The 22,948-nt window shown below is 37.0% G+C and overlaps 1 protein-coding gene across 1 annotated transcript in view; it reads left to right on the top strand.

The window, feature by feature from the left end:
* The window catches only part of PTPN13 (protein tyrosine phosphatase non-receptor type 13), a 236,035-nt gene that overhangs the window by 116,772 nt on the left and 96,315 nt on the right, over positions 1-22,948 (top strand). Inside the window, exons 8-10 of the mRNA XM_060012209.1 lie at positions 14,264-14,359; positions 14,750-14,843; positions 21,034-21,256. Of these exons, the coding sequence (XP_059868192.1) occupies positions 14,264-14,359; positions 14,750-14,843; positions 21,034-21,256 (413 nt within the window). The remainder of the gene's footprint in view (positions 1-14,263; positions 14,360-14,749; positions 14,844-21,033; positions 21,257-22,948) is intronic.

Raw genomic sequence — 22,948 nt, 5'->3', positions numbered from 1 at the left:
GTGTCCCCTGCATTAGAAGGCGGATTCTTTACCACTGGACTACCAGGGAAGTCCCTAATCCTCTACATTTTTGAAGATTAAAGTTTTGTAACTGCCGCTTCTAGACCCCTGGAACATAGGTGATTAAAGGGAGCTTTAAGGTGCTTCTAGTTCAGTGAGAGTAGTAACATAATCAAGGGTCATATTCATTTTTAAGATCATGTCCTAGTGAATATTTTTGATTCATAGGTTACCTTGACAGTACTCTGCTAAAGGTTTGGTCTGTTACTTAAGTTTTAAGCATAGTTCTAGGACTGAAAATAGACCCCACATTGTGCTTTACTTCTCATAAATGAAGTTTTGCACTTTTTTTTTCAATTCAGGAGTTGCAAATAAGTGGGGAAATTGAAATTATGGAGGAAATTATTGAACACTTAACTAATATTATGGGTTTGTATATAATTGCATTGTTAAAAGCATTGGCGAGCATTATGAGATGGTCAAATATAACCTAGATCTAAAAACTTTCAAAGACTTAAAAAGACTTTTATTTTTCAATGAAAATAAAAACTTAGAAATTTGTTTTATGCATGATTTCACTGTTTAACTCTGATAAGTAAACTTTTAGAGTTGTGACAGCAAAAAGCAGTCACTTTGTAGCTTAAAATAAAGTCTCTCCTTTCAGAAGTTTTATTTCATGACTATTTAGTGTTGCACAACTGCTAACATATGAATATAATTTATCCTGACATTCTTATGAGCATTCCCTCATGGAGACATTTATGTAAAGAAATTCTGCCCATTGTGGGAAAAAAAAATTCCTCAATGATTCAAATAGATAAAACCATGTTTGTCTCAGAATATAAATAGTGAAGATACACACCAGTTTAGATGACTGTTTCTAACATTTAAAAGGTTGACTGGTATATTTTCTTAACATGTAAATATTAAAATATTAATTTATAATGTTTTCAGGTGTACGTTTCAAAAGATTATCTGACTTACTATTTGGTAAATTAATAGTAGTTTGGATTAGTGAAGTGAGGAAAGTGTTTTTTACCCTTGAACCTTGGTTGAGAGTCAAATAGTAAAACATCAAAACTTTAGTGAAAATATTTTTAATTTGTTAAATTATGCTACAATAAATAGTCTGTTTAACATGTTTTGTTTGAATAGGTGATTTATGGGGATTTCCTATAAAGTGAGTATTAAGTCAAATTATGTCCTAGTTTGCATAGAAGTCTTTTATCTTCTTGGGAAACATGTGCAGGCATGTGTGTGTAAGTGTACTATGGAAACTCAAATAGACCAACTTGTTTTCAGATATGCATATATATATCTGCAAAGATGATATATAATCTCTGTAAACTCTTATTTTTTCAAAATGCTAACTTGTTACAAAAAAAAAATTTCCAGATTTAGAAATTTTAGGTTTATTCTAAGAGATAAAAGAAAAGGAAAAGATTTCTTTTTAAAAATAAATATGCTTTCAATTATTTGATATAGGACAATTTCTATCCTGAAATCTTTCTTTGGTATTGAAGAGTTTTCAAAAGCATTTGCTCCCACAAAGAACCTACCCATTTTCCCCCCAGAGTATATTTTATAACCAAGTTAAGGAAAACAGAACACCTTGAAAATGTTGGTTTATTATGGAAATATAGCACCTTAAATAAACTCCATTATTATATAGTAACTTGCAAGTAGTAATAAATTATATTTGCTTTAGACTAAAAGCATTGTTTGAAAGGAATGTTTGAGGTTTGGAATTCAAAAACAATAATTTTATTAGTTATTTAGTTGAATAATTTACTGGTTTTATGCTGTGCTTTCTTTTTCTAAAGGTAGGATAATTTATGTTAGCCGAGCAAAGTACAGATTGCCAATATGAAGATTTCAGCTAGTATACAAAGAAGAAAAAAAATGGAAAATAATATAAACCCATTTATCTCATTTAATTCTTATGAATAGTAGGCTTCATAGATCCCTTTTCTGTGGACTAAAGCATTTAAAAATATTAATACTCTGGGGGCTTCCCTGGTGGAGCAGTGGTTGAGAGTCCGCCTGCCGATGCAGGGGACACGGGTTCGTGCCCTGGTCCAGAAGGATCCCACATGCTGCGGAGCAGCTGGGCCCATGAGCCGTGGCCGCTGAGCCTGCGCGTCCGGAGCCTGTGCTCCACAGAGGGAGAGGCCACAACAGTGGCCCACATACCGCAAAAAAAAAAAAAATACTCTATACAGTTTTTGTGATCTTTACAATTGGAAGTTGCTACTGGGTATCAGTAATTTTAGAATTAGAAGAGGTCTTAAAGCACATGTGCTTGGGCTTGTGAAGATTTAATAATGTACCCAAGATCACATAACTGGTTAATGATAAAGTTTCCATTGTTATGGGAGATTGTAGATTTCCATGAGAGATTTCAGCATTCCGTCTAAGAATTTCCCACTACATGTTACCTCTTAATTTTTAAAAAAGGATGTGTTGCAGTGTTCACTGGGATAATACAACAGTCAGAAGAAAAGAAATTGCTAAATTGCAGTTTGTTCTTTGGGGCACATGAGGAGATTCATTGAACTAATGGGAAAGACAGTTGTCTCCTTCAACCTCAAATGTATAGCCCTTACCTTAGCCCAGGCCCCATCCTCTTGAAAGGAGCCTGTACCTAAATCAGCTCCATAGCATCTCCTCAGCTGACAGCATCAACCAGCCAACTAGCACAGGGGAAATCAGACTTTAAAATCACAGAGTTCGGTGTTGGAAGGAATTTGGATATCATTTAAATCAAACATCTCATTTTCAGAGACCCAGAGTAGACTAGTTTGCCAAAGGAAAGACATAATTCATAAATCATAACAGAGCTGAATTTAGAATCCAGGTCTCTGAAGCCCCAGAATAAGATCTTTTCTATTCTGCCATTCTGATTTCAAGCAGAAACCAGAAACATTTCAGATATATTGTTGGGAAAATATTTTACTGCCTGGGAAGTTGGACATTCAACTAACCACCTAAACAAACCCCTTAGGTCTCTTCCTAGTAAAATTATATAATTTTTAATACAGTAAAACAAGATATAGAGGCTCATTTGGTTTTTCCTTCAATAAACCACACTGGATATGGGTTAAGGTGGAGCTCCATTGTGTCATATCCTCTATTGTGGCAGATAGTGGGATTTTGTTTTGCTTTGTTTTGGATAGTGTTTTGATGGGGCTCTACTGCGGTAGGATCTGTAAGATGGTTATCCTGTACCTGATGGCATAAGACAGTAAACTATCAAAAAGCAGTGATTGGTATTGAGTGCTCTAATTTCTTTGGGAACAAAATAAAGTTAGGAACAAAAAAGATCCCAAGAAAGAAATTGTAGTTGAAGTTTAAACATTATAAGATTATTATGATGATTATTAATAGTTTTCTACATTCATAAAGCAGTGAGGGAGGGGCAGGAAGAAACATAACAGCTTTCTCTCATGGAAACTAGTTTTAAAATTTGATGTCATTCCCTTTTTTTGCTTTATTCTTTTCATTTCACTCTTTTCACCTCAGCATAGGACTGTACTGTTATACGCTTTTCCCTTCTTCCCTGTTCCCAGTATTTTCTTTTCCACCTGTCTCTACTCCATCTCAAGATCTGAGAAATTGTCTGTTTTCTAATGAGAGTATCTGTTGTCGTGTCATTTGTGGTGTAATCACCACACACTCCCTATCCATTGCTCTGTGGGTTGGCAGCACATTCCTGATTATGAGAGATTGAGTTGGAACCAGTACTGTGAGTATAGTATGAACAGCACTCCACACCCTGGGTGGGGACTATGAATAGAATTTTGCTTCCAACAGTCAATCTACTTTATGTCTAAATTAAGTATCGTTTCCTTTCTTTCAGTGCTGTGGCCTCTGGTCTAGCCTAGTTTTTGCTGTTCTGTGACTGTTGTGTGAATACAGCTTAAACTCTGTTGTGCAGCTAGAGTATGTAAACACTCAAATATGTGAGCTTGTTCTCATTATTAAGGCACCTTAATGTTTCATTTCCATTCACATTCATTCCATTGAACTTGAAAGTGCATATACTTTTTTTTTTTTTTGGCTGTGTTGGGTCTTCGTTTCTGTGCGAGGGCTTTCTCTAGTTGCGGCAAGCGGGGGCCACTCACTGAGCGAGGGCCTCTCTTGTTGCGGACCACAGGCCTCAGACACGCAGGCTCAGTAGTTGTGGCGCATGGGCTTCGTTGCTCCGCGGTATGTGGGATCTTCCCAGACCAGGGCTCGAACCTGTGTCCCCTGCATTGGCAGGCAGATTCTCAACCACTGCACCACCAGGGAAGCCCGCATATACTTTTATAGTTACATTTCTGAAGAGTAGGAGGATGGAATCATAAATGTTACAGTTCATCATAGGGGATGCTACTAGTGACATTTTAAGGAGAGAGAGAAATATTTTCAAAACTTATCTTTTTTTTCTAAGAGCCAAAATTGGTAAAGATGAACTACTCAGTTTTTATTTTTTCCTTATTTCCCTTAGAATAGCAACCCCCCCACAAAAAAGAAAAAAAAAGATTGAGTCATTATTTGGATTACTCCATGAACTTAAATAATTTAAATAATCAGTTTCCACAGAAGTAAATATGAATAAGAAGGGATTTTATGTGATATTGGTCAAGTATCACATGTACTTAAGTATTAATGACTTTATTATTATACTACTAAGATGTAAAATATTTTGTAGCTCTGAAGAGCACACTATTATAGATGGATTCAACATCTTAACCAGAAAGAATCAAGTGCCTACTATGTTTCCAGGGCTGAAATTTAAAGAGATTTATGTTTTAGACCAGCATTGTCCAATGGAACTTCAATGGAGGAAATGTCCTATATCTACAAAGTCCAGCTCTGTAGTTACAAGCCACATGTGACTGTTGAGCACTTGCATTGTAGCTAGTGCAACTAAGGAACAATATTTTATTTAAAATTACTTAGCCATTGAGTGCAGCTTCAAACCATTCTCACACAGTTAGTCCAGTAAAAAAATAACCAAAGATTGGTTTGAAAAGCATTTGAGAAGAAGTATTCAGTAAGTCATTCTTTAGCTTAAAAACAACTGAGCATAGACATTTACTTCTCTTCTTTGATTTATCCAAGTGAAAAAAAATGAAGTTGCATTTTTAAATGCTAAGGAAAGTTACAAGTGAAACCAAAATGAGCTTTCCAGTGTCTATAATCATAGTAATATAATACTGGTTTTGGAGTCCACAGAAATCAGAGGGTACTTTATCAGAAATTAGGGACCTAATTTAAATCTAACTCATACATAGTTAACATAGACCCAGTTTGGCTTTGATATAGAAACCTTCTGAAAAGCATGGATCGATATGTCTTAAGAAAGATTTTAAATGGATCTTACTAGTAATGAGTATCATCACAAGGTTTAAGACCCAACAGTTTTAGCCTCCAAAATATTTCTTCATTTCATTCCAGTCTCTCAATTCCTTTGTTGCCCATGGACTATAGAACTAGCTTTCTAAATTGATCTCTCAGCTATAGTTTGTCCTCTGTTTTACCTGCCATGCAAATTTGAATACATTTCTTCTCTGCCTTCAGCCATTTAATAACTTTTTATCAGCTGAGCAGGATAAAATTCAGGCTTCTTAGATTATGGTATTTAAGGCTTTCCATTATTGTGTCTCTCCAGTCTCACCCTTTAGCATTTCCCATCTCACAAGTCATTCCAACACCAGGGGTATTCGCGCGCTCTCTCTCTCCCCTCCCCTCCCACTCCTCTTGCCCTCCCTCACCAACTTCCCTCCCTCCATACAGGCTATTTTATATTTTCATGCTTTTATTCATGCAGCTTTCTGCCTTAAAAGACTGTCTAAGCTTTCAGGCATTGCGTAGCTCAGGAAGCTTTCTCTCATCTTCCCACTTCCAGATGCTGGCCTATATTTTTCATTGAAATTATTTGTTTTGAAGAGCTTTTTTCTCCTCTCGTAGACACCAGAAATTTGCCCTGGTCTAATTCATGGCTACATCCTTAGTATCTACGACTATGCCTGGCATATAATAGATAGTCAGTAAGTGTTTGTTAATCTAAACTGAATATTGCAACATGGCTATTAATATTAAATGTTTAGTATATTCAGTGGTGCTATTTCAGATATGGAATACAACAATATTCTCTGATGAATTATGCTATATCGTGAGGAGAAATCCCACCTCCTTCTCCTCTGTTTTGTCCAACTCTAAGAGAAAATCACATGCTTGTCAGTCACAGCCTGACCAACCAACAGCAAATGCAATCACTTTCCTTTAGAACTCTGTACTGTTTGGAAGCTTTAGAAGGGGCAGTTGAAGTCATAACAACAAAGGATCCTGGAGGATGCTAGAAGAGTGGTACAGCTGGCCCAGATTTATGGCTACTGCATTACACAAGACCATCATAGAGGAACTGTTCACTCTTGTTGCATTCCTACTCTGAACAAATTTTACATCTATAAAGTAATTTATATTTCACAGAGTATTTCTCCATATACCTTTCCTCATTTATATATATTCATACTTGCATGTGTTCTGTTTCTCTTTGTTAAAAATTCTGTTGATCACGCCTAGCTCTCAAAGGATTTTAGAATATATTCTATTCATGTATCATGCAGCATGGTGTAATATAGAATACAGTGGACTCTAGTGATCATAAACAAGGTACCATCTCTAATCTCCAGAAATTAACCCCCTCAAAAGAAAGCATAGAGGAAAACACTTCATACATGAATACATAATGTTATTACTTTTGTTTCTCTGCTTTATTTGAAGGTTGAAATATTTTATTTGTTAGGACCTATAACTATAAAATGCAGGGTTTTAAATATTTTTTTATAGTTCTGAACTATAAAACCCGTCATTTTAGTGCATTTCTCTTTGAAACGTTTATCTGTAATTTGGGTCATGTATTAAAGGTAAAGAAATGCCAAGCTAAAAGTGGTTATTTAATTCCTGATGTTGCAATTGCCTGAGTCTCAGTTCCTTCGTGTTACGTGTCTGAGCTTGAATATGTGTCACTTGTAAAACGTGTTTTTAGATTACAGTTTGCACTAGCTTAGATACATTTTAATGTGAAGGTTGTAGATGTGAACTTTTCATCTAAAATAGCTCTATATAAGCTCAGAATATCATGCAAGTCTTCATAATTCCCTAACCATTAAAAGTATAGTGTTCATGACCACATGCCACAGCTTCATATGGTTAAAGTGTTAAGTGTGTTAAGTGTTGGTGGAAATTATGACTCTCAGTTGTCAAGAATTTATGACAAAACACTAGCCTATTGAAAAGCTGCCTTTTAATGTTGCTATATAAATGTGGAGTCAATACCATGTTAGAGCTGCAGTTTAGAGGATCAGCTTACAGTTAAAGAATAATAAAATATTTGTCAGTTGTGGTTTTTTTTCTTTTTTTTTTTTGGCTGCATTGGGTCTTCATTGCTGCGCCTGGGCTTTCTCTAGCTGTGGTGAGCAGTGGCTACTCTTCATTGCAGTGCACGGGCTTCTCATTGAGGTGCCTTCTCTTGTTGCAGAGCACGGGCTCTAGGTGTGCGAGCCTCAGTAGTTGTGATGCGGGGGCTCAGTAGTTGTGGCTCGCAGGCTCTAGAGCACAGGCTCAGTAGTTGTGGTGCACGGGTGCACGGGCTTAGTTGCTTCACGACATGTGGGATCTTCCCGGATCAGAGCTCAAACCCGTGTCCCCTGCATTGGCAGGCAGATTCTTAACCACTGCGCCACCAGGGAAGTCCTGTCAGATTTTTATACCTTGTAATCTGACCAAAAAAATAGTACACTCTTAATTATAGTAAAGTAATACTAGAAATTAAAATATATCTTTAATTGTCAGAGTATGTATGATTACAGAATCTCTATAACTAGACTTCTATCCAGATGTTAATTCTTTAAGCCATTATTCTCTAGTCCCTATTCTTCTCATTCTCTCACCACTATTCTACAAAATGTTTTTTGGAGAGACTGTATTCCTATGTGTTTTGTGTGTTTTACATACATATATTCACACACTCAATTTGATGTACTGCTTTTTTGGTAACATGTATTCAGGCTAATTTTATTCTCCCATTTTTTCTTCTGCACTCATTATTATTTCTATGCTAAGATTGTTAACTACAACTTTATTTTCCATGTCTGAAAACTAAATACATATAGGAAGTCAAAGAGAAGAAAATCATCTAGCGAAATGAGGAATATTCATGATCCTAAATGAACTCTAGTACACTGATTTACACAATGTAGGTTTCATTTAAATATTTACTAGCTGAGAAAAGAAATTTGCAAACCAACTAATTAGATACTCAGTCTAATTTTATCCCACAAAAGGCAAATAAATTCAGTTCTCCAGTTGTAATGGTGACAGCTTAAAATTTTGCCATTGCAGTTTTAACATTGCAATGAAAGTAGCCACATGTGTATTTTATAAAATGTGTATTTGAACATTCTTAATAGGTCCATTGCACATGATCCAAAAATTTTGGCATTCAGGAAACTTTGTAATATTCTATAAATACTTAAAAGCATCTCTTTGTTTTAAAAAAAAAACACTTTCTAATTAAAATAACAATCACTAGGTTTTGTTGATGCGGGGAGATGGGTACATATGAGGACTTGTACTCTCTGTTTTTGTGTCTGTTTAGAAGTTTTCATAATAAAAAGTTGTGTGTGTGTTTTTAATCACTCAGTTAATACCACATTTGTGGGATCTGGATCAAATCTAAAGTGCTAATATTATACATTTAAATATAGATAGAAAACATATCTGTTGTCTGGATCCTCCAAAAAAACTCATCAATAACGGTAGGACACCTTGTGGAAAATTAGGGATTACCCTTCTTTTGCAGACCAGAACAGAGGAAGAAAGCTACTACCTATCTAGTTAATGTCTACTGGGTGCCTTTTGTGTAGGTCATCAGAAAGCCAAGAAGTGTTTCTATCTGTCAGCATGGAAAATATGCCTCTATTATACACCAACGCAGATTCTCTTGGTAAAGGACATGTAATTTTATAGTAATTCCTGAAACTGTTACATTTATTATTTAATTCAGAAATGGAAAGCTTATAAGGGCTAACCTTTCTTGTAAGCAGAACTGAGTAGTAAATTTTGGCTGAGAACTTTAATCTGATTCTAACCTTTTTATAACCATGACTGTGTAGTAAATATTGCCTGGGAACTCGACGCTGGTTATATCTGCCATGCCATTAAGTGAAAGGAACATGGTTAACAGCGTTTTTTTTTTTAAAAGATGCATTTCGGAATACAAGAAGCTCACAAAAGATTCCTACCACTTTAATTAACATAAACACCCTACCCCTACCCCAGCCTTAGAAGGGAAAAGTTCTTCCTGCCCCTTAATTGTCCTGCTAAGCTTGTCATCTAGTTTGTGTTTCCAGAGTTTTTGTGCCCTATTACTCTGAAGCGGTAAAGCATCATAAGGCAATGTCCTCCCTCCCCCCGGGTGTGGTACTGAGAACATTTACAGACCAGTAGTTCATCACGGGAAGATGATTTATTGTTATATATATTTTTGTGTGTGTAAATTTATTTATTTGTTTATTTAGGCTGTGTTGGGTCTTCATTGCTGCACACAGGCTTTCTCTAGTTGCGGTGAGCGGGGGCTACTCTTCATTGTGGTGCTCGGGCTTCTCATTGCGGGTGGTTTCTCTTCTTGTGGAGCATGGGCTCTAGGCGTGCGGGCTTCAGTAGTTGTGGCACGTGGGCTCAGTAGTTGTGGCACGTGGGCTCAGTAGTTGTAGCTTGCAGACTCTAGAGCGCAGGCTCAATAGTTGTGACGCACAGGCTTAGTTGCTCCACAGCATGTGGGATCTTCCCAGACCAGGACTCGAACCCATGTCCCCTGCATGGCAGGTGGATTCTCAACCACTGTGCCACGAGGGAAGTCCTGGTGTTATATTTTTAAGAAGAGTTTGTCAAAGTTACATTAATTTGTCTTACAGAGGAACTCAAGGATTGAAAAAAGTTTACTAGTGTTGTCAGAGTATAGGAAACAAAACATAGGTGAGCAAAAGACAGGGAACGTGGACGCTATGAAATAATGTAAGAATAATTATAAAGCACCACCAGAGAATGGAAATTAAAATTTATTTACTCTCATATAGCCACTTTGCAGAAATAGTTATGAAGCAGTAAATTCAATTAATATGGGGTGTGAAATTGTTATTGCAGGCTTAACATCCAAGTGACTGAAGTTCTCTCCTCTGTCCACTGAATAGGTTTGTTGCAACTTCCTACTTTTCATTTTGAGGTAAAACCATATTGCCTCCATACATTTGGGTCTTTCCCTTGGCCTTGTTGGTTTTACTGTGCTGTAGGTTACAATGCCAGGTTTGTCATTTGGTCAAGTTACGTTGGGAAGATTCCTCAAAACTTTAACGTGGAGGTTCTGTACAATAAAACAAAAAGTTCTTTGGTGCCCCTTGAAGATAGCAGTTCTTCTTACATAACCATTTAACTATGTTCATTACATTTAAATTAGATAAAACTAATAAATAAATTAGATAAAACTGTTGTTTGACATCTTCTACAATCCTTTCAAATCATGTTCATCTTAAAACAGAGGAATTTTTTTAATGCATTTTTATTTTATGTTTTATTTTTACTTTTGGCTGCGTTGGGTCTTTGTTGCTGTGCATAGGCTTTTCTTTAGTCATGGCGAGCGGGGGCCACTCTTTGTTTCAGTGCACAGTCTTCTCATTGCAGTGGCTTCTCTTGTAGTGGAGCATGGGCTCTATGCATGTGGGCTTCAGTAGTTGTGGCTCGCGGGCTCTAGAGTGCAGGCTCAGTAGTTGTGGCTCACGGGCTTAGTTGCTCTGTGGCATGTGGGGTCTTCCCAGACCAGGGCTCGAACCTGTGTGCCCTGCATTGGCAGGTGGGTTCTTAACTACTGTGCCACCAGGGAAGCCCACATTTTTTTTTTTTGGCTACGTCGGGTCTTTGTTGCTGCACTTGAGCTTTTCTCTAGTTGCAGAGAGCGGGGGCTACTCTTCACTGCAGTGCACAGGCTTCTCATTGCGGTGGCTTCTCTTGTTGCAAAGCACAGGCTCGAGGCACATGGGCTCAGTAGTTGTGGCACGCAGGCCTCAGTAGTTGTGGCGTGTGAGGTCAGTAGTTGTGGCTCACAGGCTGTAGAGAGCAGGCTCAGTAGTTGTGGCGCACAGGCTTAGTTGCTCCGTGGCATGTGGGATATTCCCGGACCAGGGCTCAAACCCGTGTCCCCTGCATTGGCAGGCTGTGGCACCAGGGAAGTCCCAGAGAGGAATTTTTTTTTAATCACTTATTTTACCATGAGACTTCCCTGTGGTAGAATGGAATCATTTTTTTTAAAGTTTTGGTACATACTTGGATTTTCAATTCCAAAACTCTTTTTATTAATTATAGTATTATTTGATACTTACGTTCACTGTATACAAAACTGGACAAAGTAGGAGTCTTCTATATTGTGCATGCTTCTCCTGGTAAACATTGTTATAAGAACAATACACAACTTCCTCTCCATCAAGTCCATGGCCAGTCATTTATCCTTCAACTCTTCCCAGTATTACTCCTATCCTTTGCCTCAGCATGAGCTCCCAATTTTTCCAGCCCATCATTTCCATCCTGGTTTCCAGCCTGGTTTCTGTGGTGCCATTTAACTATTTCATTCATTTATTCATCTCTTTTTCTTTTAACAATCTCTGTTAAACACCTCCTAGCACAAGGGAATAATTCATTTTGTGAAGTACCCGTCCTCAAGTTCGCAAACTAGTAAAAAAGAAACCCTCACATACCTTGATTATCTGCTACCATGAATCCCATATCACTCCTCAGTTCTAGGTATTTCCCATGGTCTGCTTTCTCTAGTGCCTAGAAAAAGCCACAAAACCATTCTGATTGGTTCCAATAAAATTCATGCATTCTAGCCTAATCTAAACTCTCACTGTAACATAAAAGCTTTCATGGTTTTTTTTTGTTTTTTTTTTTTTTTCTGACTCAACACTTTTTCACAGCAGAATTTCTTTACTCTTCTCAGGAAGTGATTTACTTTTTTTTTTTTTTTTGCGGTACGCGGGCCTCTCACTGTTGTGGCCTCTCCCGTTGTGGAGCACAGGCTCTGGACGCGCAGGCTCAGCGGCCATGGCTCACGGGCCCAGCCGCTCTGTGGCATGTGGGATCCTCCCAAACCGGGGCACGAACCCGTGTCCCCTGCATCGGCAGGCGGACTCTCAACCACTGCGCCACCAGGGTGGCTCGTGATTTACTTTTATTACCAGGAGTATGGCAAATTTCTGATGAGTATCTTGGGATTCCCTCTGTTTTTTCACTCTTTCCTTTGTTCATTATTTCTTTCTCTTAAGAAGGAAAGGTTCTTCCTCCCTGCTAAATTAACCATCCCATGTATGTTGGTTTTTTCCCATCTCCTCCTCCTGGTTCCTTCACATTTTTCCATCAGTTTTCCCCACTATCATTTGCAATCTCCTCCAATCTACAGATTTATTATCCACTGCCTAAAAACATCCTCACATTTCACTCTTCCAAAAAGACCCTAATAACTCATCTAGTCTCATTTAGTTTATTTTTTTAAATCTTTTTTCTTTCTCAAACCCTCAAACTTCTTGAAAGAATAGTGTTACTCCTTTTCTCAATTTACTATCATTTAGTCTGATTTGGTCTCTCACCTGTCTGTGCAATGGAAATAGTCCTCTTAAAGGTCATCAGTGACCTTTGTGTATCACATATATTCATCTTTTCATTCATTCATTCATATTTACTCAGAAAATATTTATTTTGTGCTTGCTATGCATCAGACACTTGCTAGACACTAGAGGTATATCTGAAAAAGGCACAATCCTTTTTGTCAGAGTTTATAATTTTGGTAGAGGAAACAAACAAGTAGAGAAGGAAATATCAATATTAGGCAGTGGAAGAGTCACAATTTTTTAAGCATAAGGCGATATGAAAGTACAAGAAGCAATATCTAACTCAGCCTTGAGTTGGTCATGAAAGCTTTTGTGGACATGAAAGATTTTTTTCCTTTAAGGCTTCTCTTAAAGGAAAAAGAAAAAGTATTCAAAAGAAAAGGGGAAGAAAGGCATTTCTAGCAGGGGAAGTATCTTTCAGGAGAGAATCTAAAAGTTTATATGCTTTTGGTTATCTGTAAATTCAGTAACACAAGTGCAAAATTTGGAGAAGTGGATGGTGATGATGCCCTGGAACAAGGGTTCCACCTGGATTGAGTTTTTAAAGTTCTTTTTCAATGTTTGTGTATTTCAGTGTGCTTTGGGCGGGCAGGCATAGAAGAGAGGTCTGTGCTTTTCATCTGATTCTAGCAAGTAAGAACCTATGACTTCAGAATATGAAGAGCTACTGCTATAAATGTAGTCAGGGACCACCTTATGGAAAGGCTTTGAATTCTAAGCTAAGGAGATACTAAACTGTATCTTGAAAACTCTAGTTTGAAGAAGTTTAAGAAATACAGTATTATGCTCAGATTTTCATTTCTGGAAAGTTCACTCTTTGTAATGTGCATTATAATACGAGACAAGCAAAAAAGCAAGACTGCAGAGAGGGGAATCTAGGACACATGAAGTAGTCCAGGCTTGAGCTGAATAGTCATCTATGATAGTGATCATGAGTACAAAGAAGAGGGGTGAGTCAGAAACATTTAGAAGGTAGAATTTAGATTTTAGTGGAGTTCTGCCCCCCTGATACAGAGCACACACCGTACATCCCTACACAGCTCCCCCCGCCCCCCACCCCGTCCCCACATGTCCCGTCTTAAGTATTTTGTACTTCTGCTTTTTAAATTATTTGAACTTGGGACTGTGTCTTTGGATTTTCCATCCTCATAGCACCTAGTGCAAAGAATGATGTTTCTGTAGCATACACTGTATTCTAAGAGCTCTGCATATATTAATTCATTTAATGCTCACAACAACCCTATGAGATGCACACACTATTATACCCTCTTTTCAGTTGAAGAAGAGTCACAGGAAGGTTAAATACCTTCCTAAAGTCATGCACCTGGTAAGTACTGGACCCTAGCAAATCTAGCTTCAGAGTCCAGGCTCTTAACCCATATGCCAAACTGCCTCAAAACTGTAGTCACATTTTTGAATACCACCTATCCATTATTAAATTTAAAGCAATGTATAAAAATGTTCTAGTCTCACAAGAATAAATTTAGTGCCTTATTTGATTTGTGTGGAACAGCTAATGAGTTTGCTTTCTAATGTTTATGTTTTAATCCTTTCAGAACCAATTCGAAGATACAAAACTTACCACAGTGATATCTTTAGTACCTGCAGTGAAAGTCCATCTATTGTTTCCTCTGAATCAGACTTCAGAAAAGGTGAGAGGGATCTGAACAAGCAAAATGTTCTTAAGAAACCATGATTGTTCTTCTCTTTCAGTAGTGTTGAGATATAAGGTGTCAAAAGAATAATTCTATGTAAAATTTTTTAATTATAAAAAACTTCCAGTTACTCATTTTAACAGTATTATAGGAACTTAATAGCAGTTTCATCAAATAGCAGTGTAGTCATTTTCATAGTAGAGAAAATAATTGTTTTCAAAATAACATGACTTACCTTTAAAGAGTTTATTGACATTATGCCACTAATTTGATTACATGAATATGATTTGTAAAAATTATCTTATGTGTCTGCTGAATGCTTGAGTTTTAAATAAGATTACTTGATATTTTTCTCACTTGTACTATTTTTGTTTCATTCACAATTAGTGAGAAAAAGTGAAGTGTCAAAGAGATTTGAGTCCAACAGTGGTCTCCCAGGGGTAGATGAAACCCCAAGTCAAGGGCAGTCACAGAGACCAAGGTATGTAATATGAAAAAATGATAATATATTTCCTGTTGCTGGTGTTTTTTCTTTCTTTGTTAGAATCAAGGAGAATTTTAAAAAATTATTCTTTTTCCTGTTTTCTCCATTTTCCTTTTCCTTTTCCTCCTCTTTAAGTTCTTGCAAATTCATTCAATTATGTAAAAGATGTTACAGTAGTTTGAGTTATTGGAATCTTTTAGAATTGGCCCTGATTATTTATAGTTTGTGCTTGATTTTTAAATTAACATGAATATAAAATAACTTATTAACAGTAAGGAAGTTCTGAAGGCACGGCATTAAACATCTGTGAGAAGATAGTAAACTTTGATTTCTAAGAGAATAATACTTCTTTCGAGGTTGAATGGGCTCAACAAGCAGGCTTTCAGTGAGTATTATTTGTTGAATGAATAATTAATAGGTTACTACTGAATAACCTATTATGTAAAAAGTTAATTTTTCACTACATCTTTCCTGGCTTAAAAGAGGTCATCTTGTATTTTTTAAAGCCCACTTTGGGCTGTTTAGAGTTCATTTTCATACTGAAATACTCAGGTTTCTTATAAGGTGTGTATTATTCTTGTGCTAGGGTTAGAATGGTGGTATTATAGGCATGGATTGATTTACTTTGTTTGAACTGAAAAGTGTCAAATCAGTAGTGAATATATTAATGTGTATCTTTTGCAGGTGTGTACAGGTTCCTTACGTGAACAGAAGCATGTTATTAATGTTACGCATTAATTTGAAATTCATAATGTGATATTAGAGAACAAGAGGTTGCTTCCAAATTTACTCCCAAATGACAGGAATCCTCTTAAATTTGATATCAGTTCATTTAGTTCAAGTGCCATTATATACAAAAGAATCATTTGAAAATTAACAAAAACTTGCCCCTTAGTTGATTAATTCTGGCAGACACTGTTTCATACCTGTAAACTATTAATAGACCAGGTAACCCTAGCCATGTGATTAAAGCAGACAATTTATCCAGGGTTTAGACTCCAAGTAATTACATTGCACTGAAATTATTCCTTAATATTCCAGTTTTTATGAAACTTGTGTGTTTTTCTCTTCCCTCTTGTTCCTTTTAAAATAGTCTGAGGGACTTCCCTGGCAGTCCAATGGTTAAGACTTCACCTTCCAACACAGGGGGTACAGGTTCAATCCCTGGTTGGGGAGCTAAGATCCCACATGCCTGGAGGCCAGAAAACCTCCATAACATAAACATAAACATAAAATAGAAGCAACATTGTAACAAATTCAATAAAGACTTTAAAAATGGTCCACATCAAAAAAAAATCTTTAAAAAAAAAAGTCTATGATACTTTCTTTGAGGAAAGCTCTAATAAGTATTCATTTACCTAAAGTGGTATGATCTTTGCATAATAGCATTTTCTATTTTTATGACCCCATTGTGGTAATAGTATTTGTGATTACTATTTTGGTAATTTTGACCAAAGAGGTAAGAGACAAAGACAGATCTATGCTTGATATTACATAATTTTGTTAAAGAAGCAAAACTGTTTTGGGATGACCAGCCATATGAAGCAAATGTTGAATTGCACTAAGCTCTGTGTTGAATTGAGGAAGTCACTCTTCTCTATATATGTAATTTGGAGAAAACTTATAAATAGTTAACATGATGCCCTTTTAACTTAATCAGAAATAGGAGTAAAGATAACAACTGGAAGAATTGTTGGGATTATGTGTTGATCGATTGATTTTTTTTCTGTTTTTTTCTTTACAGTAGGTCCTTGTTGGTTATCCATTTTAAATATAGCAGTGAGTGCATGTCAATCCCAAACTCCCAATCTGATTGATTTTATAGTCAGTTTGCTAGTTATTTAAAATACATATTCCTCCAAACAAAATTGAACCATTTTGTGAGTCTTATTTCAATTTTCTTGATAAGGTACCTAAAAGCGTCAGCATTATAAAAGAATCTTAGTTTTGACTGTTTCCGGTTTAATTTTAGGAAACATTAACATTGAGGCCTTAGCTCATCAAATCGTAATTTAGTGATAAGCTACCTTTTATTTCACACTTTAAGAGGGTAAAAAACACAACATAGTGTTCTTAACATCTGTATTAGATAAAGTTATAGGTGAAAAAAAAATATTTCAAGGAGAAGTAGATTGTCAGGTCTGTGTATTTATTACATTTAATGTAAGGTGCTAAACTCTACTTCTTTTAGAGTACCCCATCTCTTCTTTCTGCGCAAGGAAAAACACATTAAAGTAGTGTCCAGATTCCTTATTCAAGTGCAGAGTTTTCTGTATGTGTACAAAGGCTTCTGATAATATCCTTAACATGCTGGTACTTAATCGGGAGGTTCTGTTTGTTCTTTAGGTCACATATTTGTGAGATCTATAAATAGTTCTGTATTTAGACATGTTGCCTGCTTCTTTATAAAATTTCCATTTCTTTAGCTAGAATGAAATGGAAAAACAGATCGAGACAGTGCTATTGATTTGTATCATAGTGGGTGGGGGGAGATTAACAGGAAATTATGAGTCAGATCCAGAAGAATGAGTAATTTTTGGATTTTGAGCTATCAAAAGTGTCTTTCAGTGACCAAAAAAGATATTCAAAGCTGTTTTCCAAAGAGCAACTCTAAGTTTTTTTTCTGTGTTAACTTTTGAAGTACAATTTTTACATAGTGCAATTCCCACTGCTTCTGTGCCTATCTGCTTAAAGATGTAACCATTTTTTCTGTCTCAAAAGAACCTATTTATTCATTCCTAAATCATCTAGGTTTTCTGAGTTTTTTGTTCGTTTTTCTTTTTCTTTCTTTCTTTCTTTCCTTCCTTCCTTCCTTCCTTCCTTCCTTCCTTCCTTCCTCCCTCGCTCCCTCCTTCCCTCCCTTCCTTCCTTCCTTCATTGGGTCTTCATTGCTGCACGCGGGCTTTCTCTAGTTGCAGTGAGCGGTGGCTACTCTTCCTTGTGGTGCGTGGGCTTCTCATTGCAGTGGCTTCTCTTGTTGTGGAGCACAGGCTCTAGAGCACAGGCTCAGTAGTTGTGGTGCATGGGCCTAGTTCTGCGGCGTGTGGGATCTTCCTGGACCAGAGCTCGAACCTGTGTCCCCTGCATTGGCAGGGGAATTCTTAACCACTGCACCACCAGGGAAGTCCCTGTTCGTTTGTTTTGTCTGTTTAGTTTGTTTGTTTTTTGCCTCTCAAATATTTCAGTCTTTATAGGAATTTCTACCAGATATTGTGTTGGGCCAGATAAAGTGATGATCAGTCATTTTTTGCTACCTGTTTGTAGGTATAAAATAATTTGAACAAGAAGGCTAATATATTTGATGAAAATGACAGGTGTGAGTTAAAATGTAAAGATTCAAATTCTTACCATTTTCCTTGACCCCATTAAGTGAGAGTGAGCCATAAAATCATGTTCAATCATTTGCGCAACAAATGATTATTGAGTACCTGCCATGTACTGGGTACTTATAGGTACTGGAGATGGAGTCATGAACAAGATCAAGAAGTCCCTAAAGAGATTTTCTAGTGCTGAGGGATAGCCAGTAAACCACTGAAAAAACAAGTAAGTAATGCACCATCAGAGTGTGATGGTGCTTGGAAGAAAAATAAATCAGGCTAAAGGGTTAGAAACTACAGGTGTGTGATGTCCAAATTCTAGTTTTCATAGGGTAGGGTGATCAGAGGAGGCCTCTCCCAAGGGGCGACATTTGAAAAGAAAACTATTTGCAACAAGGAAGTAAAACATGCAGATATCAGGGGGAAGAGAGTTCCAGACAAAAGGAACAGCAAGAGCAGAGGCCCTGAGGTAGGAGAGATATGTCCATGTTAGAGGAATAGCAGGAAGGGCAGCATAACACAGAAGGCAGCAGAATGAGTGAAGGGCAGAGTGGATGGTAACTAGGACCCAAATCATATCAGACCTCAAAAGCTAAGGCGAGCACTTCAGATGTTATTCTAAGTGTAATGGGAAGCCATTGGATGGTTGAGAGCATAGAGAGCCATGATCTAATTTACATTTTAATGGAATTGATCTGTTCTGTGAAGAACAGATTGCAGGAGTAAAACACCAGTTAGGAGGCAATTACAGTACTCCATTTGAGCTGCATACAGCACAGATTAGGTTGCTAGTGGTAAAGAAGATTCAAATACAGATTTCTTCAGGGTTGTGCCCTGCAGGATTTGCTGGTCATTCAGATGTGGGATTTGTAAGAGGAATCAAGAATGACTCCAAATTGTGTCCTAAGCAACCAGTGAGTGATTGAGAGAAGGTTGCACGTAAGGAAAAAGTATCAAGAATTTGGTTTTAGACATGTAAGGTTAAAGATGCATGTTAACATCCAAGTAGAACACTCACTTAGGCAGGTGAGTAGAATTAGAATTCAGGGGAGAGCCTGGAGTTATGGGAATATAAGATAATTAAGACTAGGTGACTACATGAGATCAGGTAGGTATGAAGACTGTGGAGACTAGAAAACTCTGGAGGTCTGAGCACTGTTGCAGTCTAACATTAAGAGATTAGAAATGAAGGAGGATCCAGCAAAAGAGACTGAGAGGGAGGAGCCAGTGAAGTAGAAGGAAAATAAAAAGAGCATGGTTTCCCAGAAGTCAGATGTTTAAGAAGAGGAATGATTAAGCAGCTGTATGTTATATGATGCTTAGAGGTCAAGTAAGATGCAAACTAAGAATTATCCTTTGGCTTTGGTAACACAGAAGGTAGTCATTTTTGTGACTAGTTTTGGTGAAATGGTAAGGACTCAAACTATTGGTCTGAGTCCAAGAGAGAGTGGGAGATGAAATGGAGATAAAACTTAAAGGACAGTTTTGAAGAAAATTACTCTAAAAGACAGCAGAAAAATGAGACAGAATCTGAAAGGGGGTGTGGAACCAAAGGAGGATTTTTTTGTTCTAAGTAGAAAATAGTGCAGCATGTTTGTATGCTAATGAGAATAACCTAGTGCATGAGACTAGTGATGCATGTGAGAGGGTAATTGCAGGAGCAAAGTCTTTGGGTGGGGGAGAGGTCTGGAATCCCATGCACGGTAAAGGTTTGACGCCTGTATAAGTGTGCAGGAGATCCATCCGTTGTAACAGAAAAAGACAGCAGAACATACGGATATAGATTTGGAAAGTCCAGTGGTAGAAGGATAAGGAAGTTACTTCCTGATTGCTCCTTATTTCACCAAGAAAACTGAGGAAAATTCATCAGTTGAGAGGAGACAAGGGAGAAAGTATTGGAGTTTTGAAAAGAAAAGACAAGGATGAAAATATGAAATAGTTCTCTAAGAAAATTAATCACCAGGCAGTACTAAGAACCCACTGAGATCAGTCAGCATGGTTCTGCAGTTTCATGAGAGTTGAGGTTGAATGCAAAGGAATGATTTTAATGATGGGCCTTAGAATTCAAGCAGTGTAAGGGCAAGAGAGGGTTAATAGAGAGAAAGTGGTAGAGTCAATGGACTACAATTCCTGATAGAGTTGGTGAATTATTTGAAGGGGAGTGTAAGAGGAAGTAAGCTAGAAAAAATAAGGAGATTAGATAGAGAGGGTATTGAAAGATAGAAATAGGAAATTTTAGAGGTGGTGCAGTTATTGGTAATAGCCAGCATAACAATGGGTGTAGATTGCTGGCTGAGGTGGAGGAGGCCAGGGTGTTGGAGCACTCTTCAATCTCTGTCACACCACCACAAATTATGACGGCAGTAGTGGTGAAGACCGCTGAGTCAGCCACTTAAATCTTTCATGAATAAGGGGGAGTTGACCACAGGACAATGTCTAGAGCAAAGCAGAGCAGTGGATGGTGTGAGTTCATAGCATGTACTTCAGAGAAGCTGGGGGCTCTTGGAGGACGGGTCAGTAATGATCTGGAAGCTGAAATAAAAATCACGGGGAATCTCTGTCGCATGTCCCGGCCCACTGGTGCAAGATTATGAGAATAAAACAGCCCCGATCTGAGAGAACTGCAGGGGAAGCAGTTTTCAGAAGATGCTGGGATGTTAAGAGGTGAAGGATGTAGATCTACCTACAAGTGGGACACCATACTATATTAATATATTAAAAATAGGACTGAAATATTACTGCAATGGTTCTTCTGAAATGAAAAAATAAAATTTGTTTACATTCTTGATACCTTACTTAACATGACTTTTTCTTGTTTAGACTTAAAGTAATTGTTTTCTTCCCAACCCTTACTTTTCTCTTCTATATAGCAGACAATATGAAACACCCCTTGAAGGCAACTTAATTAATCAAGAGATTATGCTAAAACGGCAAGAAGAAGAAATGATGCAGCTGCAAGCCAGAATGGCCCTTAGACAGTCTCGACTGAACCTGTATCCAGGAGACACACTCAAAGCTTCCATGCTTGACATCACCAGGGATCCCTTAAGAGAAATGGCCCTAGAAACAGCCATGACCCAAAGAAAACTAAGAGTAAGTTGATTCTCAGGTTACTGCACCTAAACTTGGCCTCACAGGGAAATGTTACACAAAGTACTTTTAAAAATTCTATAGGTATCCTATAGGTTGCCTGTAGTTAAAATTGAAATCTCATATTAGTTTCCATTGGTGTTAAATATCTTGTTGGTTGATACTAAAATAAATATTTAGCTGTTTTCATGATTTCATTTTTAAAAAAACATTAGATGGAGTTAGAGTATCTTAACTGTATATTTTAAAAACATATTCATGAACCTAAAGTCAACTGGCTTTATTCAGTATTGTGGGGATTATTTTTTAATATTAAGAAATTTTTTATCCCACAAACCAAGAATATCAGAGATAGAGAGTTCAGAGGTGGTTCAGAAGCTCAAGAATGCTATCAAGCGCATTCCATCTTTATGCTCTGCCATTCTCAGAATTTTGACAGTAATTCTCTTTATAGTTAAAGGATGACTGCATTATCTCCAAGCATCATATCTTCATATTACAATATCCAAAGATAAGAAAGAACAAATCTTGTGTCTGTGGGGAATTTTTCTTTTATGTGTTTCGTTGCTTTATTTTTCTTTCAATATATATCCTCTATATTTTTATAAGCATAAGCTCAAAATGAACATAGTCTTTTCTCATATAAAATATCATGAACATTTTACAACTTTTATAATACTATTGTTAAGGGCTGTAAAGTACTCCATTATGTGAACGTACTGTGTACCATAATTTATTTAATCAGTTTCCAGCTATTGGACATTTAAAATGTTTCTAATTTGTAATTGCTATAGAACATCCTTATAGCTAAATCTTTGCAGATAACTTCCTCCAAGTAGAATAGCCAAGTCAAAGGCAAATACCTTTTAAGACATTTTATACATATTGTCAAATTGCCCTTTAAAAGTTTCTTCCAATTTATGTTTCCTCTGATCATGTCTGTTTTCACCATATTCTTACCGACTCTGATATTATCATTCTTTTTTTTATTATTATCACCTATTTGATAGATGAGGCAGTATCTCATTTGTATTGTTCCTTTACAAATAATTCTTCAAAAGCAAAATAAATGTTAGGAAAGTGATAAAATCTAGAATGATTTTTTTCTTTTTAGTCCTACACTAAGAAAGTATATTATCTTATTCTGTTTTGGGTTTTCTTGCTTATTTCAAAGAATCTTCCTAAAAGCATATTTGTATACCCTGAAATTGATAGAATTCAAATTTTCCTCATAGTCTTCTAAGGAGAAGAAACAGTATTGCATGGTGAAAATTACACTGAACTACAAGTTAGAAGACTTGGATTCAGTTTCTAATAATTCAGTTTCTAATAATATGTCTTTATGTACATTTTTAAACCACTTTGTTTCTCATTATGCTAATTTTTAAAATGTGGAATTGGGTTGTAATTTAGTAAGACAGTGTCTAATTTTTTGTATTTTTTTTTGCGGTACGCGGGCCTCTCACTATTGTGGCCTCTCCCGTTGCGGAGCACAGGCTCTGGACACGCAGGCTCAGCAGCCATGGCTCACAGGCCTAGCCACTCCACGGCATGTGGGATCTTCCCGGACCAGGGCACGAACCCGTGTCCCCTGCATCGGCAGGCGGACTCTCAACCACTGCGCCACCAGAGAAGCCCAGACAGTGTCTAATTTTAAAGTTATTAGATTCCAATAAAATACAACTGAATTTATTT

Source organism: Delphinus delphis, chromosome 5 (assembly GCF_949987515.2).
Source record: "Delphinus delphis chromosome 5, mDelDel1.2, whole genome shotgun sequence".
Classification (NCBI taxonomy): domain Eukaryota; kingdom Metazoa; phylum Chordata; class Mammalia; order Artiodactyla; family Delphinidae; genus Delphinus; species Delphinus delphis.
This window is presented reverse-complemented; position numbering and strand designations above follow the sequence as displayed.